This window comes from Rhodofomes roseus (genome assembly GCF_022264815.1).
Source record: "Rhodofomes roseus strain CIRM-BRFM 1785 chromosome Unknown C8Q71scaffold_27, whole genome shotgun sequence".
NCBI lineage: Eukaryota > Fungi > Basidiomycota > Agaricomycetes > Polyporales > Fomitopsidaceae > Rhodofomes > Rhodofomes roseus.
This window is the reverse complement of record NW_025952983.1, coordinates 100956-128651: the sequence shown is the minus strand read 5'-3', so window position 1 is coordinate 128651 and position 27696 is coordinate 100956. Positions and strand designations below refer to the sequence as shown.

Genomic DNA, 27696 nt, shown 5'->3' with positions numbered 1-27696 from the left:
GCGACGATGAGGCCGAGGGCGTATGATCAACATAGCTTTCAGAGTAGGCGAGAACGTCTCCCATGACTTGGGAGAGCGGATGGAAGTGGGGATCGTTGATGAGCCATGCGAACAAGGCGTGCATAGAAGGTGGCGAGGCGAATGCATGCAGTGTTAGGAAGAAGGAACCATGTCACATGTCGGGGGCCGCTCCATTCGCTACTAGCGGATCGCGGAGAGCCGTCGAGCCAAGGCCTCAACCAGGTGAGGTTCCACACCGAATTCTTGCGCAAGATCACCGTACGTTCCGCGACCTGGGCTGGGGATGCCACGGTTCTCATTCTCGGCCGGTCGCATTGCTTCTTCTACTTCACTCTGAAGATCCATAGGAGACTCAGAACGCGAACGGGGGCCAGGCGGCGAAGAGGTGGATTTAGGAAGTGCATCTTCTAGGATGTCCGAGAGCTTGCTCATTTGGTCGGAAGTGAATGCTGAAAAATAGTACGCGTGAACTTCAACCGAATTCGCGGTTTCGATCTCCCACGTACCCTGACAATCCATTGCGGCACGGACCACTTGGGTTATTAGAGCGGCCCAGTCAGACAATGGATTGTCTTCGTTGCGGACGAGGAGGACCTGCACAGCAGCTACAACAACGTCAGAAGACTCGAAAACCAGGCACCGAGACAGCTTCGAACATACAGTATGTAATTTCTAAAGCAAGCAGATCAGCGCACATCGTTGCGACAACGTGTGCCGGGCACTTACCATACAGCTTGTCTCGCAACGTGCTCGGCCAAAATACCCGACTATCGTCGTCGGATGGGAACTTCGAAAGAATGCTAATCAAAGAGTGGAAAGGGAGCGACGGAACTTTCAAGAAATGGCTCTGGATGAAGAGGTGCCGTTAGAGCATGCCCATGCGTGGAAAGAATAACCATCGACGTACGTCGGGTGAGCGAATGAGGTGCAGCAAGGAGTTGAGCTCGGCCTCCGAGATGAGCCCACGTTGGAGCGTCGAGATGACACGCTCGTTGTCCAGGCCGGACAAGGAGGGCCGGCAGCCGTCGAAGTTCCCTTGCCAAGACGGGAATAACTGTGGTTCAAGGGCGTGCGGTTCAGCCAATGCCGCTATGCAGAGTGTCGAGCGCACTCACCGCCTTCATCAACTCCTCTTGGCTGCTCTTGGTCACTGTGACACCGCGGGCACGCTTGCCACGACCGAGGACCGAGTTTTGAGCACTCCGCAAAGCAGCCTTGGCGCCGTCCGCGTTGGCCATCTCGACGTACGCGTGGCTAAGCGTCTTCCCTTTGCGATCGAGCAAGACATGCACGCGCTGAACGGGGTGCTTCAACCAAGTGACAATGGCCGGAGGCGTGATATCCTAAGCAAAGACTCGTTGAGTGGGCGAGTGATAGCTGCGGCAGTCGGGTAACATACCCAGGGAACGTTGTCAACCCGAAGCACCACGCTTTCCTCTGTGCCTCGATGACCTCCACGAGACCCGGGAACGGGAGTAGAAGAGCCTTGGGCACGATCCATGAAATCATCGTAATCACCAATTCCACCATTTCCGCGCACTCGATTGGTAGCGTCACACAAGCCTTGCAGGATCGAGTTATCGTGCGGAGATAAACCGGAGGGGCCGAACGCGGCCGCGCGCTTCTTGCCTGCGCCCGACGTGCCAGGTATCGCTCCAGTAGTAGGGGGAGCCTTGTGTAACTGGAAGTTGTCCACCTTAGACTTGCACACAGCGCACTCCATGTCCTTCTCGCCCACGATGTTCAGCGCGCTCGTAAGACATTGACGGCATAGCGGGTGGGCGCATGGTTCTAAGACCGCGAGAGTGCCACCCGAATCGCCGCAAACGGAGCAGGCAAATGGAGTTGCCTCTTCGGGTTCCTCAGGCTCCGTAGGATAGAAGGACGGTTCATATAGCTGGGCTGATTCGGATATTGCGGAGAAATCTTGCTGAAGGTTGAAGTGCTGCGTCAGGGACAGCGGCAAAGATTGGTTGGCTACGACAGGGACGAAGGCCTGGGGATATGGTGCATAATCGTTCTCATCAATATCAAAGAGATCCGTCTGTAAAGACAAACCAATCAGATCTTGAATCTACTAGCTCTATCTCGGCTCTACGCACCTGCTCGAACGTGGGGCGCCGACGTAGACGTGCGGGATCTGTGACACTACCACGAAGTCCGAAGCCAGGCTGGGGAGGTGGGGTGTCCAAGACTGTTGGCTGTCTGATTACACGACTTGGCGTACAAAGCTGGGCTGGGTCCGTGATCTGAGAAAGAGGCGCCTGTGTCTGCGAGAATGCACGAGCACGACGTTGAGATGAGAGAAAAGGTGCAGGCAGCAGGGCTAACGCAGTACGGTGAGCGGTACATTCCATGTCACAAACCCACCACGTACCTTTATCTATCATGGGCATGCTAATGTCGAGACTTGATACGTCAGCTGTGCGGAGCTCATTGTCAGCAACTGATTATGCGTCACAAGAGATGATAACATTTCGACAGTAAGCGTGAAGTGCATCAGGATCGACGTCCATGTTCGTAGTACCACTGTGCAGACATGCAATATCATACTTATAAACTTTGGACGAAATACCTTCTGCAATCTCCTGCCTGTGGGCGCTAGGTGCGGAATGTCGTGGCAGCACACGTTTCCAGGTTATCTCTGCGAGTCATAGGTCACTGCACTTGTGCAGTCAAATCCTTGAAGCGCCGCCCATATTCGGGAGCCACGCCTTCGTTTCAGCGCCCGCAACGCCGAGCCTCGAAGTCGCAGAACAGCGAATTTCGTGAGCATAGAGTGATCCATCCTCCGAGCCTCGCAGAGACAAGCCTAGAACTGCCTTCCAAGGTGCATCATGGTAGCCGCTGAACATGAAAGGCAGTGTTCCCAAGACGTATCTCATAGCTGTTCGCAATATTGCAACGAATCATACGCGTCAAAGCCGACAATTTAGGGCAGCATGCGACATGTATGCGCACTGGCATGCTGCTTATGCCGCAGGAGACAGTGTGCGACACGGATGTTGGTGCAATGCCGCAACGACAGCTACTAGGCCCGAATCATAGCGCATATAGCAGCAGATATGCACGGCAATGGCTGATATTTTGTCAGCTGAACGCTCGTTCGGTGGTATGTGGCGATGCCGGCTGTCAGAGCATGGAAGCGGTGTCCCCAGGTAGGCGGAACAGTCGATGCAGCAGGCTGTATGCGCGAATACTCACCTTCATATTGCATGTCATCACCAGAAGTAACCTTAATACCATTTTCATTCGCACGCGTCCTCCAGTTCTCTGCGATGTCTGCGAGACTTTTCGAGTTGAAGTTGACCTCCGGCGACAGCGAGAGACTGAGACGCCGCCGGCCGACCGCGGAAGCGGGGGTCGCAAGGTTGGAGCCATTCGAGGAGGAAGAGACTGAACGAAGACTGAACGGGGTGTAGGGAGTCGAGAGGTTCGTCGCTGGGGAGTATGGCGAGGTTACCGAGCGGACCTGGGCCGAGTAGGAGATGCGCTGGGGAGTGACGGGGCCATGTCGATCTGTCTTGCGGGTCACTGCAGGAGTTGTCGGTGCGGACGCGGGTATCGTGGGGTGCTTGTTCGTCATTTTGGTCGTCGCCGATGCCGCCGTGGTCGTGGTCGAGGCTAAGTTGGACTTCGCTCAGCCCCAGCGTCTCTTTCCAATCGTGAGAACAATCCTAACGCGTCGCGCGTCGCGATCACATGCAACTTTACCACGACACTCCAACTTGCACGCGTCCCCTCGACGACCGTCACGACGAGCTTGCCGGCTATTATGGTATGCAACGGAGACTAGACCGTCACCCTCGGATATCGCGAGTACCACCTAGTACCACATACTGGACTTCTATCCGGGGCTGCACATACACTGACATTGCTCAGGACCAGCCACATGCATAGTTTACTCGCTGGACGTACCGTCACTGCCAGTGCCTTCACGACTCCAGACCTGCAGAACCTCAGGCAGTCGCCGCGGCGGCGCTGCCTTCCCCAGTGTACCTGCACATTCATGCCGCGGCAGCACGCGTTGCACGTCTTTCTGGTCAAGGGCATACATCGAGAAGACATCAAGGGGCGTGGTAGAAACTGTTGTCGGCTGAAGGATCCTTCGCACATTGACTATGGGCGGCAATGCCTTGAGCTAGTGAGCGTAGGAAGGCGACCATTGACCGAGAACTACATACAGGGGGGGAAATCAAAATGGTACATGGAGGGCTATCCAGTTGACCCTGAGTGAGCACAGTGACCAGCCCCTACGACGCTCATCATTGATATGCATCATGCAGAGAACTATCGGGCGAAACTCCCTGCGCGCTGCGTCATTGCATAGGCCGCAACACAGTCGCTTTGGCACCAGCCAGAGACGGGGCTGCTTTAACGATGCCAACAATGGAAAAATGCAGGTTTTGTATACAATATTTGATGCGACACCTTGATATCTAGTAGATATCAAGTAGGCGTCGTGGTGGCGAATTATTCTGGAGTTGACTTGATTGGAGTGTCCACAGCTGCGCACGGAATCCCGGTTCCCATGGTCCACAATATGCTAATTGTATCCGTGGACAGGGTGGCATGAGGAAATTCACTGGCACCTGTTGGAGGACATCTATAGGCCGCCAGCATAAGTACTTGAAGCTTATGGAAGATGAAGTTGCTCACCGGTTAAACCTAAACTCTGCATGGATCATTCTGTCGTGATCTACGGTTGAGGCACTGTCCATTTCAGATGAGCAGATGACGCGTCTCGGAGTCTTGTGGTTGAGGTCAACTTTCAAGTGCTCCCCAATTTCAGGAACGGTTGGGCCAAGGTTGGCGGCCCAGTGGCCAAGGCGTGACGGTTGTTTGCAATTTCGATCATGTCGGCCGAGGTGAATCGGAAAGCGAGCTGATTGGATAGCAGATCATCTTAGCTTGATGCACAGACGATTGGCCAGCTACTGCGGAGAACGAAGCCCCAAGGTCGACGTGAGTAACGACTCGCCTGCACCGGTGGGATCCACATGCACATACTATGACTTACTTATGGCCAACTGATAGCCTGCTTATACTTACGCTCCATGATGAACGTCTGAATCGGCGGAACAAATGCGATCGAGCCAGGCACCGCCACATGCGATGGGTCCGTGGCGGACGGCATATCTTATCTATTAGGCGATGAGATCTCAGATCGGCTCGTAAAATTATCTGATAAAAGCCCACTGGATGCGCGGGAGCGGGATCACTGTCCTTCTCGACTTCGAAAGAGCCAGTATCTCTCTATCGCCGCGGGCGACTCAAGACAGAGTTCTAGCTCGGTGATTCAATTTACAGAGTCCGGGACATAATGCAGAAGCACTGACGCTGTCTCTCAGATATTCTTAGTCCCTCTTGTCCTTACTCTTCACTGGCAGCGTGTACTCTGCAGCCATGTCGGACACAGAGAAGAAGTCCTATCAGAACAGTGACGGCGCAGGCGAGCAGGTCGCAGCGCACGAGTTGACGAAGTACGACAGCAACGACAATGACACGCCGCTGCTTGTCAAGCAGACGCAAGCCGGTATCTGGAAGGTCGAGGCCGCAGTAAATGTAGGTCGTATGAACGGCGCACCAGTGCAAGTAGCTCACACGCACCATTGATAGGTCTGGGGACCGGTCAGCAAGACATTGCTATGGCTCGGTATCGGACTGGCCAGGTCAATGATTTGCCGTGTTTCGATTGGGGATTCACTTGTTGACGCTCGATCTCCCACAGTTACATGTATGGCCTGGACAACAACACTAGCTGGGAGTTCGGGACGTACGCGACCAATGAGTTCGGTCACGCCAATTGGTACAGCGCAATCCAGTGTGCTATGGCGATTTTGCGTAAGTGCTCAGCTATCTTGCTACACCGCATCGCTAAGACAATTTCATAGTCGCGCTCGGTAAACCCTTCTTTGCGTCAGTCGAACATCACTTCATGAAATTCATGCGGTGACTCACCGTTGGCATATACAGAAAGATCACCGATGTCATTGGCCGTGCGGAGGCCTACGCCGTATGTCTCTTCTTTTACTGCCTCGGATAGTACGTACCTCTGCCCACCTTCACGCCGCGCGTCTCTTACTGTTCAATTCAGCATCATCTGCGCAAGTGCCCAAACCATGGGTGCACTCGGCGCGGGTTTGGTCATCTACGAGATTGGCTTCTCCGGACTTCAGATTGCCATCCAGATCGTCATCGGTGAGTTATTCCTGGCATCGTTGCTCCGGAGCAGCTCTGACGGCGCATGCACAGCTGATTTGACCCCGCTGCGGTACCGGGCGCTCGTCAGCGCGCTCACCTCGGTGCCGTACTTCATCAACTTCTACGCCGGCGCCCAGATCGAGGTTCAAATCGTCACCAGCACCCGTCTCGGCTGGCGCTGGGGCTACGGTCTTTATTGCATCGTACGTCTTCACACTTCGCGAACGGCTTGCAAGCTAGATGCTGACTCGCTGTTTTAGTGCTTCGTGTTCGCCATTGGTCCCATTATCGCGGTGCTCTTCTGGGCGCAAAACCGCGCGAAGAAGGAAAACCTCGTCTACCGCGACAGTCTCGCTGGGAGCACCTTCCTCGAAAAGGCGTGGAGCTTCGTGATCGAGGCGGACCTCGTCGGCATGTTCTTCCTCGGCGCCACCATCACCCTCGTCTTCCTGCCACTCGTGCTTGCGGGTGGATCCTATGCTAGTGTGTCTTCCATATGTCTCGGAATGATATCAACAACGTGACTGACCGGATATCCAGCAACGACGTGGACGGATCCTGCCATCCCGGCCATGATGGTCATCGGTGGTGTCGTCGCTGCGCCCGCGTTCATCTACTGGGAGCTCAAGCGCGCCAAGTTCCCCATCGTCCCCTTCCGTCTCCTCCGGAACCGGACGGTCCTCGTGGCGTGTATCGTTAACTTCTTTGACTTCGTCTCGTTCTACCTCACGGTCAGTGCAGCACGATGACACGATGGCATGGATACGGACTGACTGGCCTCTAGTGGAGCTACCTCTACACGTTCACCTACGTGGCCACTGACTGGGACCTCACGAACCTGAACTACTACAGCACTGCCCGTATGTTGTTACCCTCTGGGCTGAACTGCTGAGACCCATTTAACGTCCGTAGAATCGCTCTGCCTGACGTTCTTCGGCCTCCTCTGGGGTGCTATCGTCGCCCTTGTCGGCGGAAGGATGGGCTACAAGTGGTCTTTCGTCGCTGGACTTGCCCTACGCATCATCGGTGTCGGTCTCATGTTGTAAGTATCAACGACTTACATACCGACGTGGCCCCTCTGACGGCGCCGTCCTTACTACCATAGCTACGCTCGCTCGCACTTCAGCACCGCCGCTCTTGTCATGACCCAGGTCATCCAGGGAGCTGGTGGAGGTATTGCCGCCGTCGCGTCCCAAGTTGGTGCCCAGGGTGCTGTTCCTCACCAAGGTACGTCGTCTCCATCCTACTCCCTCGCGCCCACCTCTGACTCCTGCTCCAGACGTCGCCGTCGCCACCGCGGCCGTTCTCCTCTTCGCCGAGGTCGGCGGTGTGGTCGGCCAAGCCGCGGCCGGCTCGATGTGGAACAACGTCCTGCCCAAGAAGCTCGAGCAACAGGGGCTGAACTCGACCGTCATCGCGGACGTGCTCGGCTCGTACACCTACGCGCGGACGTACCCCACCGACGTGCGCAGTAAGATTATCACCGCGTACAGCCAGGCGATGCACGACATGCTCATCCCCGCCATCGTCTTGGCGTGCGTCGCGTTCCTTGTGTCGTTCGCCTGCAAGAGTGAGTATTTCTTTGGAAATTCAGTCGTGGCTTGCGTACTGACCCCTGAGTAGACTTCAACCTCACGGGTGCACAGAACGCCGTCGAGGTCAAGGACATCCGGGGCCACACGATCGAGGGCGAAGAGTCGATCGAGCCCGAACTCAAGCGCGATGTATGATCCCTCCTGTTCTCTTTCTCGTCTTGGGTTAGATACTGTAGCATAGTAAAAGGATCACCAGACTCTCCATGCTCCTACTTACTTACACCCCGTCATGTGTGCTACCAGTAGATGTGTCCTCACGAGTGTCGTCATGTTCTAGTATAATGTATAGACTAATGTTCCAACATACGTGCGCTGAATTTGTCCGGAGGTATACCTGCAGATGCAGTCACCACCTAAACACAGTAGTAGGTCAGCAGAAGGATCCCATGCATGACTAAGTTCGTACTGGTTGAAGGGTCTCACTGCCGCGATCCAATGGCATCGATCTTTACTTAGTATTACGTTGAGTCTAGTAACGCGGCGGGCGCTGAGACATGATATTTCATATGTTGTAGGACAGTCGACGTCCGGCAGCGTAACAAAAGTACCAGCGTTCATATTGTCAAAGTCCAGAGACCCCAGCTAAACGTGCCAACACGATTTCGATCAAGGTTGATTAGCAGAGGACAGCAAGAGGTAGTCTTGCGGCGCTGTCCATTGAGATCTGGCTGGATATCGATCTTCCGTGGCCTCGTCTGCGAGGCCATGGAACATTCTATCTACAGATCTCAGATGCGCCCTTGGCACACAACTCAAAAACTCTGCGCAAACCAAGACAGACCAAGATACACCAAGACATGTACCATGGACTCGGCCTGAGGCTGAGCTAGGCTGAGTCGACCAGTTTTTGACTTGGCTGCACACGGCCGGTACAGGGCCGTACTCGGCCCGACCTGGCTCCCTGTCCGGTTTGTGTCCGGTCCAGCCTTCCCGCCGGCTTGCCTGCAGCCCGAAGCCTTGGTGTTCCTGCTAAACTGCAAACCCTACCTCCTTGTCAATGTCATGCATATGACCTCCGACGACCTCACTTTGGAATACCACGAAATACTCAGACAGACGAGAGAATCCAATACGATCGTCACAACAGGTCCATAGAGTGCATCAATAGAGGACTCCATACTAGTAGAGGGTTCCTGACGTATTATCAACGTCCAGGGATTAGAGTAGGTAACCAACGATGCCCAGCACACCAGCAGCCGCCAACCCACGGCTCACTTTGACAGCGGCCGGAGCGCCGCTGGTGTTGCCCGAAGTGCCGGTCGACGACGAGCTACCCGCGGAGCCCGTCGCGCTGCCTGAGCCAGAGTGGCCGCCAGTCGCACTCGCAGCGGCCGAGCTCGCGGGCGCAACCTTCGAGACAGCCTGGACCTTCGTCCACGCCGCGGCTGTGTTCGCAGAGGCGTCGCCCTCGGTGTACGGGAAGAAGTAGAGGTTGCCGGAGCTGTCGAGCTGCACGAGCGCGCTGATCGACGCAGCGTAGACCGAGCCCGCGTCCTTGGAGGTCGGGCCCGCGTACGAGGTCGTCGAGTTGTTCTCGACGTTAATCACGTACGTCGCGGAGCCATCGTCGGGGATGAACGCGAACTCCTGCTGCACGCCCTCGCTCTGGAAGAACGAGGCCGTCTTGCCGTGCGCGGCGGGGAAGGAGTTGCCGCTCGAGGCGGGATACGACTGTGCGTCGGGCTGGAAGTATGAGACTAGGGCAGAAGTGTTAATCATGCGCGTCGAGGTGCACCAAAAGGAACTCACAGTGAATGACAAAGATCTTGGCCTCGCCGGCAGGTACGTTCGGAACATCGAGGAAGTGGATGTGGTTCTGAGCAAGTGCCGCGACGGGCGCAGTGTAGCTGGACGGGAAGGGGTCCGTCTCGACGTCGACCCACGAGAGTGCGGAGGAGTTGGCCGTCGTCTCCGAGCCCATGTTGAGGAAATAGAGGTCGGTGCCCGAGATGGCATAGAAGACGTTGGTGTCATGGTCGAGGACAGCGACGAAATTCGAGGGGTCGAACTTGCCGGTCGTGACGGACTGCGTGGACCATGACTTCTTGGCGGCGTCGTAGATGTACACTGCCGACTTGTCGGAGGAGTCGCCGTTCATGACGTAGACAGCGTTGTAGTACTGGGAGAGGTAGCAGGTAGTGTTGGGTGCGTCGAATGATCTGAGGAACGGTCAACGTCAGGACCAATTCCATTAACACGTCTGAGGCCTCTAGACTCACGGACGACCGGAAGTGGTGATGTCGGTAGCAGAACCTACATATGGATGGACGATGAGACTCTAGAGCACGTAGTGACTCAGCTTTCGTAGCGAAGACACTCACCGCTTGACCAAGAATCCTGAGTCCCTGCATTCCAGTCTTTTCCGTCAAGACCGAACACGAGAAGGTTGAAGTTGGCGTCGAATGACACGCATGGCGTAGCCTGGGCGAGCTTTGCAGCCGCAAGAGCAAAAAGAGAGACGAGGGTCGGGAGCCGGAACATGGCGGGGGTATGGGGGAGGCGAAACGGAAACGAGGAGAGCGAGGGCGTTGAGGACGAGGATGGGAACGTTGTCGACGAGGCGGCAAGGACTGCTTACGTAACCTCAGCAGTGTTAACCAGGCCAATCGCAACGCCAGGGCTATTAATAGCATTGCTTTCTGCGTCCACTCACCCACTGCCAAATTAAACGCAGTCAACCGCGATAAGTACACCCATGCGAAGTGTTTGCTTTGGTGGATGTTGTCTTTCTACTTTTGTATGTATCGTACCCGTCTAACATACTGCCGGCGATACAGAATTCGATATCCGTAACTTACCGGAATGTGTTCAAGCACCACTCTGTTGGCATCCGGCGGACACTTAGCCTCTACATATGTCGGTAACTGTCGCTCCGGGAACATCCCAGTATGTGAAGTGCAATGAACGAAGTACAGCCTTGTGATCGGTATGTTCAATCAGAATATGTCAGCCATTTGCCCTCACCGTGGCACAACCACCGTCAAACTCATCCATCTACAAAGGATGGGGACGTGCCACGTAGCACCGAACAAAGTCATCATGCTCGTTTGTGCATTCGCTGGAAACTCGAGAGCGATCGGCAACATAAGTACCAGTTACGGTGGAGCGTGCCGACACATCAATCGCCATAGGGCGCGGGACGTCATACCGCTGCCTCCTTAGCAAGTTCAGCGTCGCGCGTTCGACAGCAAAATCACCAACTCGGCCACGACGCCACCAATAAATCCAATGCGCCGCACAACATCCTCCAACCCCACAGCCTACCCCACAGCCTACGCCCCCGCTCTTAAGGACGACGCGCGACGACTGGACGACGATAACAGGGTACAATGCACGTCCCCGACCTCGTACGCGAGTCCACCCTCGGCCAAATCGTCTACTATGTCTCTGGCCGACGCCTCTTCCGGTACGCCGAGGAGAAGGATGACTACCAGATACCAGAGAGGTACGCCCGAGCGTCCGCAACAGCCCCGCTGAATGAGAAGTCGGCCGCGCGCCCGTCGTCGTCATCTACACGGCCACCATCCGACTCCGGAACGGCGGTGAGTGATCAGGCCGGCGGGATGCTGCGAAGGAGGAACTCTGGCCAGTCGAGGACGTCGGACCAGTCCCAGCCGAGCGACCGCAGCACACTGGTGAATCAGGACGCGGCGGGGCAAAGCGGTCTTCGTCCCAAGAAGCAAGGCGACCCTGAAGAGGGCATGCTGCCGCCCGAGGTGCAGCAGAATCAGGCCGCCGAAGTCAGGGAGGAAAAGGTGAACGCCAACCTCGTCGACTGGTATGGGCCGAATGACCCGGAATGCCCTATGAACGTAAGTCTCGTCTTCCTCCGCATTGTTCCAGACTCTTGAATGGTGATTCTGCATGGTGCTGTCTCGAGCGTGCATCAGGCTATGAGACAACGGTGTGAAGGAGGATGAGACCTCTCAGGATTAAGCCCCTGCCTTGCCTCTACCTGAAGAATGACTGTTCCATCATTCCGTCGTGCTGACCGTCCCGTAGTGGAGTTTCGCCAAACGCTGCTTCGTCACGTTCGACATCTGCCTCATCACCTTCGCTATCTACATCGGCTCCGCAATTTACTCTCCCGCGACAGACCTCATTGCGCAGCAGTTCGGCATCTCCGACGTCGCCGCGACGCTCGGGCTCACGCTGTTCGTCCTCGGGTATGGCGTCGGGCCCATGTTCCTCTCGCCGCTCTCCGAGATCCCGCAGCTGGGGCGAACCTTTGTGTACATCGCTACGCTCACGATCTTCGTCGCCATCCAAGTCCCGACGGCATTGTGCGAGAATCTCGGGGCGCTGCTCCCGCTGCGGTTCCTCGCGGGCTTCGTGGGCAGCCCGCCGCTCGCGACAGGAGGTGCAAGCCTTGCCGACATGTGGGGCCCGGAGGACCGTGCGGTGGTCATCGGCCTGTGGGGTCTGGCGGCGATTTGTGGTCCGGTGCTGGGTCCTTTGATCGGTGAGTAGCAACACCAGTTGTTGAGCAGGTACTTACCTGCAATCAGGTGGCTTCGCTGCGCAAGCGAACGGATGGCGCTGGACGATCTGGCCTTTGCTCTGGCTGAGTGGTGCGGCCCTGGCGTTTTTATTCGTGCTCCTCCCGGAGACCAGCTCCTCAGCGTGAGTACCCTCACCAACCACGGATGCATAGCCTGATGGTGTATGCAGTATCTTGTACCGCCGCGCTGTCCGTCTCCGCCGGTTGACCGGTAACCAGAATCTGAAGTCGGAAGGCGAGATCGAGAGCGAGGAGATGACCCTCGGTGAAGTGGCGAAGATGACGCTCGTCCGGCCCTTCGTGCTCGCTTTCCGCGAGCCAATCGTGGCGAGCTGGAACCTGTACATCATGCTCGTGTACGGGATCCTGTACATCTTCATCCAGTCCTTCGAGGTCGTCTTCGTCGAGAGGCACGGGTTCAACCTTGGGCAGAACGGGCTCGCCTTCATGGTAACGCACTATACAACTTCGTCCTTCGCGGGCCTACTGATGTGCGTGGGTGCAGGGACTGTTCGTCGGCGCTCTCGTCGTGTATATGCTCTACGTGCCGTACTTCATCGTGTGTGTCAAGCCCAAGTTCGCGGAAGGCAAGAATTTCACGCCGGAAGACAGGCTGCCGCCTGCGATGGTGGGAGCGTTCTGCCTGCCGATCAGCCTGTTTTGGTTTGGTTGGACGGCCTCGTCGAGTATCCCGTGGATCGTTCCTATCATCGGCAGCTCTTTCTTCTCCATCGGTACGTTCCTGCTTTTCAATGCGGGGTTGAACTACCTGCAAGATTGGTGCGTTCTCAATAGTTTTTCTTCGTTAACTCATGAGCTGACCGTCAATGTGTTGCAGCTACCCGAAGTACGCTGCGTCGGTCCTTGCCGGTAACGACTTGTTCCGGGCGTCCGTCGGCGCTGGGTTTCCGCTGTTCTCAACAGCTTTCTTCCACAATGAGGGTGTCGGCCAGGCGTGTTCCATCCTGGGCGGCATCAGCATCGCGATGATTCCGATTCCGTTCGTTCTGTATCGATACGGCCACAAGATTCGGGCGAGGAGCCGGTATGCTCAGGCCTGAGGAATGTTTCGGGGGCCAGTGTATAGATTGCGCATTGGGTGTTCTGTATCATAGGCTGTACGTTAGACGGGTACGATACCTTACGATGATAGGTAGAGATACAATATTCATCGGAGTTTTCTGAAGTGGGCGCCACTGGATGACACTGAATACTGAGTCCGCGGGGTGGTAGTAGACGATTCCCGGTAAAGCAAGTTTGCGTGGGTTCGGAAGAACCGTCAGATTCACTCTGTCAAGATCCTGCCGCACAAGGTGCTGATCAGGGTTTGCATGGACAGCGATTGAACGAACATCTGGAATCACGGAGTATCATCCTACTACGAACTACGGTCCTAAGAGGCGAGCGTTGGTCAACGACTCGTTGTGCGTTCCGGCTTGAACATCACAACCATCGGGCAAGCCGGACGTACCTGCCGCAGACCATCGCCTTCATTGTCGAAGTTGCTATGCAGCCACCGTCTATTCATGCTCACAATGGGCGAGGCAATGTCGATAAAGGGTGTGCTGCAACTCGAAATTTAAGGCAGAACCATGCAGGACCAACACCACATGTGCAGCGCGGTGATCAGGACTCGTGTTACTATGCTGGATCATCGCAGAAATTGCTGCCCGCAACTCCCAAACCTGTTGTCCGCTGCGTGGCGGGGAAACTCAGACGTCATTTGTCAATCACCACAACAATGTTCGACATGCAGAGATCTGGGAGTACATATTCAGCCCTGATAATCACTGGCAGACGTACCTTCCTTGGGTGTGCATTCAGATCCTGGAGCTTCGTTTGCTCTTGCGATACCGGCCGGGTAGCAGCTAGCCCTGGTCACCACGCAAATATTGAGGCCGAAGGGCGTCTTAACAGAGAACGAGCCAGTGTCCTGGCCAGGCTTCACTTGCACTGCCGTCGTCGAGCGGGCCGCCCTCATTCAAGTTGATGCTTCGATCGCTGCTTTGCAGACGTCCCCGACGATCTGTTCAGTGTACTTGCCCGTGAAGGCCTTCTCTTTCTTGCTAACGAGGCCCATGACATGGTCGTTAATGAACAGTGTCTTTCTCTTCGATCCATCTTGCTGTGACGTGGACATGGTCAGCCGTGCGCGCCGTATATGACTATAATGCGACATACACCGAAGGGAACCCGAGCAAGAGACGTCTCTTCATTGATCTCCATAACCTTAGCGATGTCCGGATTCTTCGGGAGCCAGGTCGATGTCAGGTGCCGACCAGACGTCGGTTTGTCGTTCCGTCCAATCAGAACGTGATTTTTCATGCCGATCCAAATTTCGGCTGCCCTCTTCGCTCTCGCAGCGTCATCCTCGCTGCCTGCAGTTGGTGTCTAGTATCATCTACTAATCAGAACCATCACCCATGAAGCAACACGGTTCGGACGCTTACGGAAGAGATCTTCTTGCATTGAGCTGCAGTCGTGGCGAGGCCGGAGTGGCCTTCTCTCGCGACGCATTTCTGCGTGTCGAACGTAAAACCGCAGATATTCTTCTTGACTATGATGGCGCATCAGTGGAAGCAATTATGAGCGGATGATGGCAACGTACCACACGAGTCACAGTCTGTCAGTTTCGCACAGACTTCCGCGTTATCCCGGGGGTCCAAAGTAACGGGGGCAGCCTACACTAAAAGGGAAGCGCACAGAAAGATGACGATGGCGACAAAGGAGGTAGTAAACGCATGTCGAGTAAGTCGATGTAAAGCGAAAATATCAAGAAGAGAGATTGCAAGGTGGGTAGTAGCCTAAAGAGTAAAGAGAAGCTGAATGATAGTAGGAAGAACTACAGTACTAGTAGTAGTGGTGGAGGACCGGCCTAGGGTTCATCCTCGCCGCGTCCTGCCTTTTATTGTCTTGCAAACTTTGCATGCCATCAGTCGTTGTTGACCTGCTATCCCCACTTGGACGCCGACCGGACGTGTGACGATGCCCATATCGTGTTCATACACCGCGTTGTGAACAACTGACGCCCCGGGCAACCTGTGTGCGCGGGACAGTGAATCATGCCGACACACAGACGAAACGAGGCGCTAGATGGCTCAACCGACATGTAACATCGCTCAATAGGATCAACAGGCGGGGCACGTACCCTGAAGCATACGTCTTCTGCGGGTCCAAACCTGAAACGTGACCTTCGAACTTCGCATTTTCAACCGCAGCCGCGTCAAGGCCTGAATGCTCGGGGATGGGTCGGGTTGGATCCGGTCAGTGGACTAGGTTTTGCTTTACAAAATCCGACCCAACCCCGAGAATAAACGGGGCCTTGTATGTGCCATGAGCTGATGCCCACAAACCGCTGTCATGAATCAATGTGTGTTAATGGTGCGTGTGCTCTATGAGACTGTAGTGTATAGATCACCCCGTACCTGACGGATGTCAAAGAATCAAGAATCAGCACTCAGAAGCCACTCGTAAGCTCTTCGCCCTTAGGAGGCTACAAGCCTAAAACATTTGCGGTCAGTGGGAACTTATGGCCTCGTACGTTTGGGGTGCGAACAGACGAACCCGTCCGTCCTACTTCGCGGGCGGATGTTAATGCAGTGTCTTTTGAAAGCACCGGCGGCGAAGAGATCCTCCTCCTCCTCCTCCTCGGTGGGTCATCATCAGATAAGATTCCTGACAACGAAGTACCGATCATTAGGTATGGAAACGCCCAAACTCACCAAGGTTGTGTAACAGGAGCTTAGATTGAACTTTGTCTCTATTGAGGCCCCCACCTTTGCCCCCCACCTTTGCCCGACCACAAAACATCTTGGCGAACACCTGAGATCCCCCATTGTAACCATCCGTCTCAGCGTTCTCTCTGCCTCAGTGAGTGACTATAGATAGCTTGCATACATCGTCAGCGCTGACATGGATCGTCTTGCCAGAAGTACCCGTACCGATGTCTCCTATTGCTCAACAGCCCCTGGACCTCGACCGTAACTTCGAGTCGTTGCACGTTCACGGGGCATATGTGACCACCTTCGAAAAGACAACCGTGGACGTCAGGCGCTCTGCAGCCACGCACGGCCGACTCGACCATGTAGCGCGTCTCGCCGAATTCGTAGAAGCCCCTCCACAAGGGCTAGCTCCCATCATCGACGCCGAACGCAACCTCATCGTCATCCCCGACCGCGGCCAGGGCTCGCCCATCCTCTGGGTCTTCAACCTCACCGACGGCCAGCTCATCCGTAAGCCTGAGCTCTACGGCTCGTTGGCCGGCGTCCCGCTCCAGTACGCTGATGGCAAGGTCCTCGTCGCCGTAGAGGAAGGCGAGAGCCCTGACAAACCCGACGGTCTCACCACCCTGCTCCTCTGCGATGTCGCCGGCGACGGCTGGCTCCTCGGCGGCGTCCTCAAAGGATAGAGCGCACGCGCGAACATCAATTGCGATGGATCGGGTGGCAGCAGACCTGCATTCTGCTGCTCGGCGAGCGCCTGCTGGCGCGTCAGACAAGGATATCCTGAGGCACGAAGGTTGAAGGAATTGTCTACGTCTGCCTGGGGAGACTAGCTGGCGCGCAACGAGCGTGCGCACGATTCGATGCATGAGACACAGCACCCCCAGAACGGCGAGTAGAAAGATGATGAGCGGCTTCTTGCTCGCGCGCGGGGCAGGAGGACCCGCCTGAGCCTGCACGGGCCGCCCTGCAACGAAGTCCTTGAACCCAGGCAAATGTAACATGCGCAAAACTCACTGTCATTGACGCGTACTTTGATATTGAATCGATTCGAGCAGCGGGACTTGTAAGGAATACAATGGTCGGTGATTGTCTCCCCTAGGCATTACCACGAGAAGACCTCTTCGACGGGGGGACGGCCTGAGGGGGCGACACGAGTCGATAGACTCGCACAGCTGAAGGACTCGGAAGATCAGGGGTTTCGATGATACCTAGCCTCCAATAAGTAAGTATAAAGCGACCTCAACAACAAGTAGGCTAGTAGTTGGTCAGTCGTGTAGATTTTGGACGTGTGCTTGAGCCACAGCAGTCCGACGTGGCAGTCCGAACAAAGTGCAACGAGTTTGCTTCAATGCTTGCCAAAAAGGGATGCTCGGCAACGACCGACTGCCAAAGGGAATATTTTGCTTCCTTCTGCCACCCTCAGCCACCAGTCTGCTTTCTTGCATGTTCTCCTGGGCACTATGTCCCACATCGAAACGTTGTATATCTAGTCGCATCCGGTCATTCTCCAGCTCGCCTTACTGTCGATCCGTGAAGCACAAGGACATCAGCATCACCATGAACTGGTCTGCCACAGTCATAACATCCGCCACGGCCGACACGGAGCCCAGTATTGTGGTCACGTTTGACGACGCAAAGTACCTCTTCAATGTTGGAGAGAACACCTCAAGAGCTTGGCTGCACAGCAACCACGGCTGGAAGAAGACCAAGGCCATCTTCCTGACGTCGGTGGACACGCAGCGGGCCAGTGGGCTGTCAGGTGAGTTAGCCAAGTTCCAGAGTTCTTCCTTAAACGGCGCTGTCACGCGTCATTGCTTGTTTCCCTTCTCATGCCGTTTGGAATAGGAGACGTCGAGCCTAACGACGTTGTGCGTTTATTGTTTGACGATGCTGACGAGTCGACGCAGGCCTCTTGATGTTCTTCGCCGATTCCGGGAGCAAGAAAGTGTCCCTCACAGGTCCATCTGGTCTGCTGCACTACCTGGCCTCAATGCGCTTATGTCTAAGGCGGTTCGTGTGCTTGTTAACTCTCAGTTGACGTAAGCTCACAACACTGCATCGCAGCGCGAACATGGAGTTAAAGCACAATGAGGTACCACCGTCCGTGGCTCGAGATGTGACACCGACGCCCGTGTATTCAGACGACAAGATCAAGGTCTATGCACTTCCTATCCACGCCTCTACAATCGACTCCGCAGACGAAGCGCTGACGCCTGACTCGTCGGTTCTCGCCAAACGTAAGCGATCGCCTTCACCCGACGTCCCTTCAAAGCGGACACCTCTGGCGGACGTGGCCCCTGAAGTCGTGGACGAGGCGGCGGAACCATTGGACCCCTATGTTCCTCCCGAAGAAGCAGAGGTAGCAGCAGCGGCCCCGGACGATCTTGCCGCTCTTTTTGAATCGGACCCACAAGAGTGGCGCAGGTTGGTGATCCAGAACATGTTCCCATTCAAGGCTCCGGAGGAGTCACAAGAGAACGCATATCTGAGGCGGAAACGAGAGTTAAAGGCCAAGAAGAGGCGCCAGGGCTACGAAAACGCGGGTCTACCGTTACCTTTAGAGCTCCGACAATCGTCGTCGTCGGTTGCTCCACTGTGCCCTGAGGCCAATGCCATACGTTCAGAGCGGGCATGGAGGCTTCCGCGCTTTGCCTATGGACCGGAAGGGAAATCCTCACTATGCTATGTCTTGGTTGGGCCCGCCGGAAGAGGTCGATTTGACGCCGCGAAAGCGGAGCAGCTCCAGGTGCCTCATGGGGCTGAGCGGTCGAGACTTACCAGAGGGGAGACGATTACATTCACGGTGGATGACGGTGCTGGCAACAGGATTGAACGCACTGTCGCTCCAGAGGAATGTATGGGGCCATCCGAGACCCCGCTGGTGAGTCTCATGAGTGCATTATCAAGCTACGTACTAAGATCCATTCAGGCCATGCTCGTGTTCGACGTTCCAACGCCCTCGCATATTTCTGAGCTAGTCAAGTCATTCACGCAGGATCCTTTCTACTCCAAATTCCGCTCAAAGGCAACGCCTGCAAGCGCGCAGGAACCGATAGTGTACGCTGTGTACCACCTGTGCGGTGTAGGTGTATTGGAGGATGAACGCTACAAAAACTTCATGAGAGGCTTTCCCGAAGATACGCACGTAAGTCAGTGTGTAAACATGTCGTCACAAATGCTCACGTCGTACAGCATATCATATCCTCGCGTGAACATGGCGACAACCGAGTGGTGTTCACCAAGGCTGCACTGAACCAGCTCCAACTCAGTACACTCGACCCGGACATGTTTCCGCTTCCAGTACACACACTGCGCCCTCGCTGCGATCTGGCATGTGTGTACGTCTCTCCTGCCATATGCTAATATCTATTCACCTCTTCACGTAGCCATCCCTGGCCTTCCCGCTCGAGTACACCATCTGTACGCAAATTGCCACATTGAGATGAGGCCTGTCAAGGAGCCTTGCTTCGATCCGTTCGCAGTCAAGAATGATATCTTCAATTCTATGGTAGAGAAGGGTTCGCCCGTGCGAATCCCCCAGAATGTGGTCCATGCTTTTGGCACGGCGAAGGGCAAGATCGAACAAGTTCAGAAGCGATTGACGCGGAAGTCACGGCCTGGTGATGATGTTGAGATCATACCTCTTGGGTCGAGCAGCGCTACGCCAACTGCATATCGAAACGGTTCGTCGAATTTGTCCCTACGCTGGCTGTAATTCTCTCATCGTCTTTCAAGTGTCCAGCTTGCTCGTCAGAATCCCAGGCTACGGGGGCATTCTGCTAGATGCGGGAGAGGGTACATGGGGGCAACTTGCCCGTATGTACGGAGATGACGGTCAAAATCGAGCAACGGGTGTTTGGGAGATCCTCAGGAATCTTCGTTGTATCTTCGTCAGTCACATGCATGGCGATCACCACTTGGGGCTCAGCAAGATCCTTGCTATGCGTCGACTGGTGAGTTTCGCCCATCGTTCGTCGGCTGATTGCGGACCTCTGACTTTGTTCATGATGTACACGACATCGCAGATGGACCCTGCGCCGGCCCAACCACTTCACCTCATCGGTCTCCCCTCTCACTTGATGTACCTTCAAGAGCTTGAAGACCTCGAAGACCTCGGTTTAGATCTAAATGGTGGTAACGGCGTAAAAATGATCTCAGCGAACTTTCTGTGCCAGGGCTATGGACACCAAGGCGGATCGTCGCACAGGTACTACTATACTGCGCATGTGCACCCAATCAAAGTCGCTGACACGGGCTAGGAACCGACAGTATATCGAGGACCTCAAAAGCACCCTCGGGCTGAAGCACTTCCGTACTGTAGACGTTGAACACAAGACTAAATGCTACGGCGCGGTTATAGAACATCGCGATGGTTGGAGTATAGTGTTCGTGTCCGCGCTCAACAAATTATTTCAGCGGGCTCACTTCGTTAATACACAGGTATTCCGCAGACACTATGCCTTCGGCTGCTCTTGTCGACGCCGGACAATATCCCACGTTACTCATCCATGAGGCCACGATGGGAGATGAAGAGGCAGATCAGGCCAGGGCCAAAGGTCACAGCACGTTCAGTCAAGCTCTGCAGATTGGCGACGAGTATGTCACGTTTCTTTTTGCAGGGTTGGTGCTGACGACTTTCATAAGCATGCACGCGGAGAACATCCTCCTTACCCACTTCTCTGCCCGCTATCCTAAAATCCCCCCAACTACCTCCCTGCCGGACAGTCCGAGAGCCAGCCCTGCGCCCAGTCCACATCTTGGGCTGGCGTTTGACTGCACGAAGTTCACTATTGGCGACATGTGGAAACAGCAGTTCTACTTACCTGCTATCGAGCTCAACCTAGGGGATGTAGCGAAGGATGATATAGACGAGAACTCAACATTCTCAGCATGGGACTGATGTTGCATGCATAGAGCACTACTGTACCTACATCGCTAATACACTACAACTAGCTCAACTCGCATTGACTGTGATCACGCTGACGCTGTAGCCCGGCGCCGTATAGTCGAACGTCTGTCCGGTAGCGATCGTGCTCGTATGTGGTGTTACCAGGTCTGCTATCTCCGGCGTGTTGCTATCGTTCTGACTACCCTGCAAGAGCTGCAGCGTACCAGAACTCGCAACACTGGTGAAGGCCAAGTCGAACAGTACGTCCTGCTCGTCCGACACCGGATTGACGACCTAAACTGCGATCAGAATCGACGCTATGGCACTGCTCGAAGTTCTACCTTGATGAACACATCGTTGGAAGTGGAGTTGCGCGAGATTGTCCAGTAGAGCGCGCCGTTCTCCGTAGGCAGTGTGCTAGGGAGGTATTCATCGCCGACGTTCACGCTAAAGAGCTGTTCAATCGTCAGCATGAACCTTGACATCCCGCGCATTAGCATAACTTGCCTGTTGTACGTAGTAGCTCGTAGAAGGGTATACCTTACCCGCGCTGAGAAGATTACCAGGCCGTCAGAAAGTGAGTGAAGGGTAACAGAGTGACTTACTCAAAGCTGACGAGGTTAGGAGTCTGCGACATAAAGAAGATAAATCGTAACGGTACTCAGACAGCTAGAAAACTTACCCATTGTGAGTCATTCACGAGCTTCGGCAGGATCACATCAGACGCATGAGACAAGCCTAAGTATAACCGCTGCGTACCTGAAGTAGAGGAGCATATGATGCAGCGAAGACGATGTCACTATTACGCTCTAGACCTGTCATGAAGGCAGCTTCCGCCGTCGAACTCTGCATGGTCGGATACAAGAAGCGCCCCTCTGCTGAAGTCCCGTAGAGATTGCTGGCGTTCGTAGAGATCGATGCGTATTCTCCCTGAGCGTCGTGAGCAAACTATAGGATATCTGTGTACCAGCTGAACTCACCTCGAAGTAAGTCGTCCCGTTCCGCTACACGTCGAGCGTCCGCGTCAGTCCTAAGCTATACTGCATGGACATCATGCCCTACCTCAAAGTTATCATAATAGAAAGCGTTCTCGACAAACCATTCTGTGATCCCAACATGTTGGAATCTATCTCTTTGAAGTATTGGAACGCTTACCTGGTGTTTGGTAAACATGCACATCGTAATGTGGAGGCGTCGGGTAGATGACAGGATCAAACGGATATGTCGTCGCGATGAAGGCTAGTGTACCTCAGCACAGCATACCAGATAGACGATGGTAGTGACGCACTCAAATCTGGGAATGCCGCGCTCAGATTACCGTAGAAGTCCGGCCACCTGTACGTATATCTGCAACGCATCGTCATCAGCGCTCTACACCCACACATCACACAGCATACTCACGAATCCGACGCAAAGAAGTCCTAAAGAAACGATGTATTAGATGGATACGTCAATATAAGTCATAATCTGTACCTCGTTTCCGATTTCAACGTATTTCAGATAGAATGGTTCGGGGTGGCCCAACGAGGCTCGCAAGGCAGCTGCACGATCATCAACTTCTAGACACACTATTGACATCATCTCGTGCACACCTGCGTCGCTGGTGCTTGGGTCGCCGACGACGAAATCAATCTGAGCAGAAGTTAGTGAGACGGGAGGATGCGAGAGATGAAAGGCGACGTTCATACCTGATCAATCGCTTGCTGAATGAAGGGTGCGAGCGCATCTTCAGGTTCGCTCTCTCCGTCCAAGGAGTAGCCTGTCGGACTACATGAAGCGAAGTGTTCGATATCTGAGCGTTGCATACTAACCTGCCCAGACTGCCATGATCGGCTGCATACCGACATCTTCGAAGAATGTCAAGTACTCCAGGAGACCAAGGCCGCTGCAGATGCACGATTATCTTATGAGCGCTCGCACCGAGAGCTAGTCGTACAACGCACTCCGTATTCACATATCCCCAATCACCCACGCGACCCGGTCTGTCCAAGAGAGAACCGACTGTCGCATTCCACTGCCAGCGTGTATCAAACGATTGGCCCTCCTGCAAATAATCAGTCGCCTCGTCAGTATGTCGGTCAGAGTACTGATATCAGTATGCACAATGTTGTTACCACCCGGAAAGCGGAAGAAAGCGGGCTTCATTGCAGCAAGGGTCTGCAGATACGGATCAGCAATGAATCAGTCAAACCCCCACTGAATCGACAAACCTCAGCGATATCGATACGCATCCCGTTTGGCCTATTCTTGTATGTGGGCGGGAACAGCGAGAACATGGCGAAGTCGATAGTTTTGCCCGCAGCCTCAGAGCCATTTACGGCAACGAAGAAGCTATTGTTCGTGTTTGAAGCAGAACTCGAGGGCGTCAACGTCAGGAAAATGTTCGCCCACGACGTCTGCGAACCGTCAATGGTGGTGGAGTTCGACGCGAAGACCTCTCCGGTGTCTGATTCAAGACCGACAGTGAGAGTACCAGAGTAAGAAGACTCTGATGGAAAGCGATAGTAGAGTGACGCATTGTAGGTCCAGGACGAGTCCACCTTGATACCTACAACAACGGTCAGACATGACTCCGCATTGTGGAGGAGGTAGATAGATACCCCAGTAGCCAGGATTACTGAAGCCCACCGAGCCCGTCGCGTCCGAAGGTATCGAAACTTGCAGAGAGTTCGGAAGCGCGCTTGACACAGGGTCTGTATCCGCAATAACCTCGAGCTCAGCACCGTTGACAGCCACCCAAGGATCCAGGGCGCTCGTATCGCCTGGTACACTTGGGTAAGTTCACAGATGCCTGCGCATCTACCCTGTACGCTCACTAGGAGTAACCTGCTGGAAGGCCCTGTTTTGTAGTACTGGATCACGATCAGAAGATTGGTCTAATGGGGTGATAGAGAAGACCGGGACTCACTTTCTGCGTATAGACCACCATCGCCGCTCTTCAGAGAATATCGAAATACTTGAGTGCATATGCTAATAGCGCTGGAAATTATGACACTGGGCTTACGTGCTGGAGTTAAACGTCGAGGTGAGTGTTGGACTACAGTGTGCGAAGGCAGTATGCTCACATTGATATCCTACAAAGCAGTGGCGATAAATACCCATGAGGGATGGTTGATGTCTCTGAAGCGGACAAACTCACTTCAAACATTTGCCCGTCTAGACGACATCCGATTAGTACTAGACAACTACAAACGCACAGCATGACGGCTCACATAGGGTCGTGGGGATCGTATGACTTGCCGTTGCACTCACGGATACTGTCGTGACGGCACGACATGCTGGGATGTGCAGTACGCCTAGAAGCGCAGGAATCAAGAAGGACCGAAGGTTTAACGGTGTCATGGCCGTGTTCCACCGGTAAAGCCCACATTTCCTGCTGGCTTATATGGGTGAGAGCGGTCCGTGATCCAGGTTTACGTGGGCGAGAAGCACGTCGTTGCACGAGGGAAAGGTCGTCTTACATCACTCAATGTCCACGGCTGTTCCTGTGAATGGCCTCTGGTGACCGTGTCCTGATCGCCGTGTCGTCAGAATATCACAACCCCGCTTTGCCAAAGAAAGGCCCCGTGACGGAGGTTCTGGGAAGACTGTAGCACTCACATTTTGCCGCGGGCCGCGGGCTGCGCAGAATGGTGTGGCTGCATGGACCTGTGACTCTTCTATTCTGACGTGGAATGGCTTCAACCCACACTGCGGGAGACCCAACATCCGACGTATACTAATCGCAAGGTCACGGATGCTGCTGGCATATAGTGTGAGATCGGAAGCAATCCGCCAAGGGTACGGGCCGAACAGCAGTACCTGCACCTACAGGAAGTAGCACTGCAGGTAGTAGAAACCACTGCATGTCACTCACAACTGATCCATATGACGAGACACGTCGCCGAAAAAATACGAGCAGGAGGTCGGGCCGTTACGTTGTATTTGGGCGATCCGCACGTTCTGCCGGTCGACCTCAGCGACACACCTCGGTCTGGCTCGCTCTCGAAGATGCGACCGGTACCAGTTCCAGTCAAACGTTGATGATAGAAATCATGGAATCACGTTTGTGGTACCGAGTCCGACGCACTCCCCCGGTGTCCGCACTTGACGTGGGCCTACTTAAATGGAATTAGCTGTAGTTCACAGTTGTTCGCGGATATATGAATGTGTGCGCACTGCGCATACACGCACCACAGATGATCCACACTGGCTCGGAAGGCGGTCACTACTGTTGTTTGCAAAGCCCAGGATATAGGACGTATTGTGCTCCGGCCATCGCATCAGAGCTTCGACGGTACTGTATATGCATTATGTCATCATATGCATCCAATCATTTCAATGATCCCAGTGATCGGAGGCACTCAGAGCTACTCAGAGTCAGCTTCAGTTTTGGAATGTTTGTGCGCCTAGACATTTGGCGCAATACAGTTGTTTGCGCTGCAGAACATGATCATATATTATTACCATACTTAGCCATACCGCCTAATCGACAACCCAAGGGATCCACGAAACATTTCAGATCCACCCAGACTACGACAAGATCAGCACAATGCTGCGGTTCGTACCAACAGCTCAGTATATCGTGGACGCGGTATGAGGGAAATATCAGTAGCTGTACACCAGTAGCGACATACTCGTAGTCTATTCAGGGATGCTGAGTGGGATATACGGCTTTCCTTCCTCGCTCAGTAGCTTATGAATAATCTTCATCGCTTCGAGGACCTTCTCTTCCTGCAGCCTCCTCCCAACGACCTGAACACCGACGGGCAGGCCGTGCATTCTGTCTGCGTCATACATACGATTTTGACCAGCCTCGATTGCGTTCCTGGCCTTGGATGCGCCTAAAGCATCGCGTGCGCGGTCCACGTGGGTGACAGGCAAGATTCCTCCAGTGTAGTCCAGCTGACGAATGCATCAGTTATTGACTGGGAAACGAGAGACTCCAGGGGTCTACGCACCAGGTTCCACAGGAATGTATATCCACATGCTTTCCATCCTTCTTTCATGCCTCCGTGCGGTACCGCGGGCAGCGAGTTTGGTACCGTCAAAATGAAATCCAACCCTTGTTCATTCATGAACTCGAACCAGCGCTCCCTGTACGCCTCGCGCTGGGAGACGAGCGCCAAGTATTCGGGCACCGTCTTTTCGGACCAGGCCTCGACCAGGCCCGCATAGAGTGGGTCGCGCTTGATGTAGCGGAGGTACCAGGCGTATAGCTTCTTGATTATGCGTGGAGCGCGGAACATCCCTAGAGCCTCGCGTACGCCGGGGTCGTTGAACTCGCCGGTGCGAATAGGCTCAATGCATAGTTTGCCTGCACAACCGTAAGGTATGTTTCCATGAACGTAGTCGCACGTGATACTTACAACCGTCCGCCATGAGCAATTGGGCCGCGATCTTCAGACCTTCATACGGGCTAGGCGGAGAGCTATATGGCGCATCTGTCAGTCTCAACGTCACTCTGATACATTAGGGAACAGACACGGGGATCACTTGATGACCATGGGCTTCCAACGCCTTGGCGACAGTATGTAATGCACGATGGCAAGCGGGCGAAGGGGCAGCAACACCTTAACCGGCAGAGGTTAGCCTCACCACTCTATTCGCAGAATGCCATTACTGACCATCATCCCACATAACACCCCACCGGATGCCCTTCTGACTGGAGAGGTCGATCTTGCGCCAGGGAATGGGAAGCACTGCGTGGTCGTAGTCCCATGGCTTCATGCTCATGATTGCCTTCCAGAAAGTCTCGAGGTCCTCGAGCGTTCGCGTCATCGGAGAGAACGAGACGGGCACGCCCTCCTCCCCGGGGATACTCGTGTGCGCGTTGCCTGTTTTGAGGAACCGGTACGATGACGCTTTGATCGTGTACGTCCCCGAGTAATGTCTATCACCGAGTGACTGCCCATCAGCACGCCAGACGTGCAGCGACAGAATGGACTACACACGACGGGATACGAACTGAACCCGCAACATCCGAGCCCACGCCTACCCTCGAGCCCCCAAAGGCAAGCAGCGCCGCCTCGCCGCCCGACGACCCACCGGGCGCGAAGTCCTTCCCATGCGGGTTCGTCGTCGTCCCAAACACCTCGTTCGCACATTCGAACGACAGCATCGTGATCGGCACGTTCGTCTTCACATAGGGCACCGCGCCCGCCGCGCGGAGCACCTTCACGAGCGCGGAATCTCTCTGCATCTTCTTGCCGACCCACGCGGAGTACCCCACGGAGGCGTCGAAGCCCGCGACGGAGTTTTCGTCCTTCAGACTGACCGGCATGCCCGCTAAGGGGCCCTTGGTATTGCAGTTCTTCGCCCATTCCTCGGCCTCGGGGAGAAGAACCTCGGTCAAACAGTTGGTCGCGGCATGCGCCTTCAGCGCGGCCTTGCCATAGGCGAGGAGAATATCGCTGGGCTGCAGGGAACCACTCTGGACGCCCGAGACAATTCCAGCGATGGGCTTCGAGAGGATGTCTTTATCGGCGGCCGACAGAGGTGTGCCGTACACGGGCGACAAACTGTAAATGCGGTCGCGGCGCTCTTGTTGCTTCGCATAGCTGCACAAAATCAGGCAAGGTCTGCCGGCGGAATGTGCTACTTACCAAGCGCGACGGTGAGCGAGGTACGAGAACATCATGCACACACGAGCGGAAGTCCAACCAGTCTTGCTTCCAGTCTGCAAAGACCATATACCCCGCTGCCGCGAATTGGCTTCGCGCCCCTTGCTTCGGATAAGCAATGTCAGTCATGAGAGTTCTCTTCTGCGGCTTCCCGCCTCGC

The 27696-nt window shown here is 54.8% G+C and overlaps 8 protein-coding genes across 8 annotated transcripts; 3 read left to right on the top strand and 5 right to left on the bottom strand.

The window, feature by feature from the left end:
* Window positions 1-201: 201 nt before the first annotated feature.
* Window positions 202-3607, bottom strand: C8Q71DRAFT_861894 (uncharacterized protein; the record flags this gene model as incomplete). Its single annotated transcript, XM_047927960.1, has 10 exons — window positions 202-470; window positions 528-626; window positions 682-693; window positions 748-868; window positions 929-1075; window positions 1137-1364; window positions 1421-2065; window positions 2124-2347; window positions 2399-2443; window positions 3226-3607. 10 exons carry the CDS (start codon window positions 3605-3607, stop codon window positions 202-204), a joined length of 2172 nt encoding a protein of 723 aa, XP_047774320.1.
* Window positions 3608-5252: 1645 nt separating this feature from the next.
* C8Q71DRAFT_850883 (drug:h+ antiporter) lies at window positions 5253-8126 on the top strand. Its single transcript, XM_047926740.1, has 15 exons — window positions 5253-5315; window positions 5373-5586; window positions 5641-5693; window positions 5753-5865; window positions 5916-5940; window positions 5998-6066; window positions 6119-6222; window positions 6277-6428; window positions 6486-6708; window positions 6766-6956; window positions 7010-7085; window positions 7138-7267; window positions 7331-7452; window positions 7505-7795; window positions 7849-8126. The coding sequence occupies exons 2-15, from the start codon at window positions 5428-5430 to the stop codon at window positions 7953-7955; spliced, it is 1815 nt and encodes a 604-aa protein (XP_047774319.1). The 5' UTR covers window positions 5253-5315; window positions 5373-5427; the 3' UTR covers window positions 7956-8126.
* A 682-nt stretch (window positions 8127-8808) lies between these two features.
* C8Q71DRAFT_782995 (uncharacterized protein) lies at window positions 8809-10433 on the bottom strand. The gene is made up of 4 exons (XM_047924954.1): window positions 10142-10433; window positions 10040-10073; window positions 9570-9979; window positions 8809-9517 (listed from the first exon to the last, which is right to left on the bottom strand). Exons 1-4 carry the CDS (start codon window positions 10299-10301, stop codon window positions 8979-8981), a joined length of 1143 nt encoding a protein of 380 aa, XP_047774318.1. The 5' UTR covers window positions 10302-10433; the 3' UTR covers window positions 8809-8978.
* A 633-nt stretch (window positions 10434-11066) lies between these two features.
* On the top strand, window positions 11067-13507 carry C8Q71DRAFT_307777 (MFS general substrate transporter). Its single transcript, XM_047917701.1, has 6 exons — window positions 11067-11632; window positions 11823-12282; window positions 12329-12443; window positions 12492-12771; window positions 12827-13101; window positions 13160-13507. The coding sequence occupies exons 1-6, from the start codon at window positions 11150-11152 to the stop codon at window positions 13380-13382; spliced, it is 1836 nt and encodes a 611-aa protein (XP_047774317.1). The 5' UTR covers window positions 11067-11149; the 3' UTR covers window positions 13383-13507.
* A 795-nt stretch (window positions 13508-14302) lies between these two features.
* Window positions 14303-15064, bottom strand: C8Q71DRAFT_861890 (uncharacterized protein; the record flags this gene model as incomplete). The annotated part of the gene is made up of 4 exons (XM_047927959.1): window positions 14303-14446; window positions 14503-14712; window positions 14772-14878; window positions 15025-15064. 4 exons carry the CDS (start codon window positions 15062-15064, stop codon window positions 14303-14305), a joined length of 501 nt encoding a protein of 166 aa, XP_047774316.1.
* A 2539-nt stretch (window positions 15065-17603) lies between these two features.
* Window positions 17604-20946, top strand: C8Q71DRAFT_715676 (uncharacterized protein; the record flags this gene model as incomplete). The annotated part of the gene is given in 11 exon segments (XM_047921056.1): window positions 17604-17805; window positions 17954-18056; window positions 18111-18927; window positions 18976-19191; window positions 19239-19380; window positions 19433-19729; window positions 19782-19999; window positions 20072-20272; window positions 20289-20431; window positions 20487-20642; window positions 20691-20946. The coding sequence occupies 11 exon segments, from the start codon at window positions 17604-17606 to the stop codon at window positions 20944-20946; spliced, it is 2751 nt and encodes a 916-aa protein (XP_047774315.1).
* Window positions 20947-21000: 54 nt separating this feature from the next.
* On the bottom strand, window positions 21001-24276 carry C8Q71DRAFT_715796 (glycoside hydrolase family 51 protein; the record flags this gene model as incomplete). Its single annotated transcript, XM_047921067.1, has 21 exons — window positions 21001-21228; window positions 21276-21389; window positions 21418-21484; window positions 21540-21562; window positions 21617-21637; window positions 21694-21864; window positions 21915-21938; window positions 21997-22037; window positions 22090-22173; window positions 22223-22281; window positions 22336-22355; window positions 22408-22475; window positions 22527-22566; window positions 22623-22693; window positions 22746-22819; window positions 22878-22978; window positions 23038-23091; window positions 23145-23482; window positions 23535-23696; window positions 23751-23786; window positions 24147-24276. 21 exons carry the CDS (start codon window positions 24274-24276, stop codon window positions 21001-21003), a joined length of 1926 nt encoding a protein of 641 aa, XP_047774314.1.
* Window positions 24277-25350: 1074 nt separating this feature from the next.
* On the bottom strand, window positions 25351-27667 carry C8Q71DRAFT_306710 (amidase signature enzyme). The gene is made up of 7 exons (XM_047917699.1): window positions 27519-27667; window positions 26868-27473; window positions 26541-26806; window positions 26399-26486; window positions 26283-26344; window positions 25875-26230; window positions 25351-25818 (listed from the first exon to the last, which is right to left on the bottom strand). The coding sequence occupies exons 1-7, from the start codon at window positions 27551-27553 to the stop codon at window positions 25558-25560; spliced, it is 1674 nt and encodes a 557-aa protein (XP_047774313.1). The 5' UTR covers window positions 27554-27667; the 3' UTR covers window positions 25351-25557.
* Between the last annotated feature and the right edge of the window lie 29 nt (window positions 27668-27696).

Bases quoted from the DNA above. Each gene is read 5' to 3' on its own strand.
- C8Q71DRAFT_850883 (XM_047926740.1), top strand. From the start codon at position 5,428: ATGTCGGACACAGAGAAGAAGTCCTATCAGAACAGTGACGGCGCAGGC. The intron at 5,866-5,915 runs GTAAGTGCTCAG...ACAATTTCATAG, and splicing joins GTGTGCTATGGCGATTTTGC to TCGCGCTCGGTAAACCCTTC. The intron at 6,709-6,765 runs GTGTGTCTTCCA...CCGGATATCCAG, and splicing joins TGCGGGTGGATCCTATGCTA to CAACGACGTGGACGGATCCT.
- C8Q71DRAFT_782995 (XM_047924954.1), bottom strand. From the start codon at position 10,301: ATGTTCCGGCTCCCGACCCTCGTCTCTCTTTTTGCTCTTGCGGCTGCA. The intron at 10,074-10,141 runs GTGAGTGTCTTC...ATCCATATGTAG, and splicing joins TCAGGATTCTTGGTCAAGCG to GTTCTGCTACCGACATCACC. The intron at 9,518-9,569 runs GTGAGTTCCTTT...CTTCTGCCCTAG, and splicing joins CAAGATCTTTGTCATTCACT to TCTCATACTTCCAGCCCGAC.
- C8Q71DRAFT_307777 (XM_047917701.1), top strand. From the start codon at position 11,150: ATGCACGTCCCCGACCTCGTACGCGAGTCCACCCTCGGCCAAATCGTC. The intron at 11,633-11,822 runs GTAAGTCTCGTC...ACCGTCCCGTAG, and splicing joins ACCCGGAATGCCCTATGAAC to TGGAGTTTCGCCAAACGCTG. The intron at 12,444-12,491 runs GTGAGTACCCTC...TGGTGTATGCAG, and splicing joins CCGGAGACCAGCTCCTCAGC to TATCTTGTACCGCCGCGCTG.
- C8Q71DRAFT_306710 (XM_047917699.1), bottom strand. From the start codon at position 27,553: ATGATGTTCTCGTACCTCGCTCACCGTCGCGCTTG. The intron at 26,487-26,540 runs GTCAGTAATGGC...CTGCCGGTTAAG, and splicing joins GGGTGTTATGTGGGATGATG to GTGTTGCTGCCCCTTCGCCC. The intron at 25,819-25,874 runs GTGCGTAGACCC...TGCATTCGTCAG, and splicing joins ATACATTCCTGTGGAACCTG to CTGGACTACACTGGAGGAAT.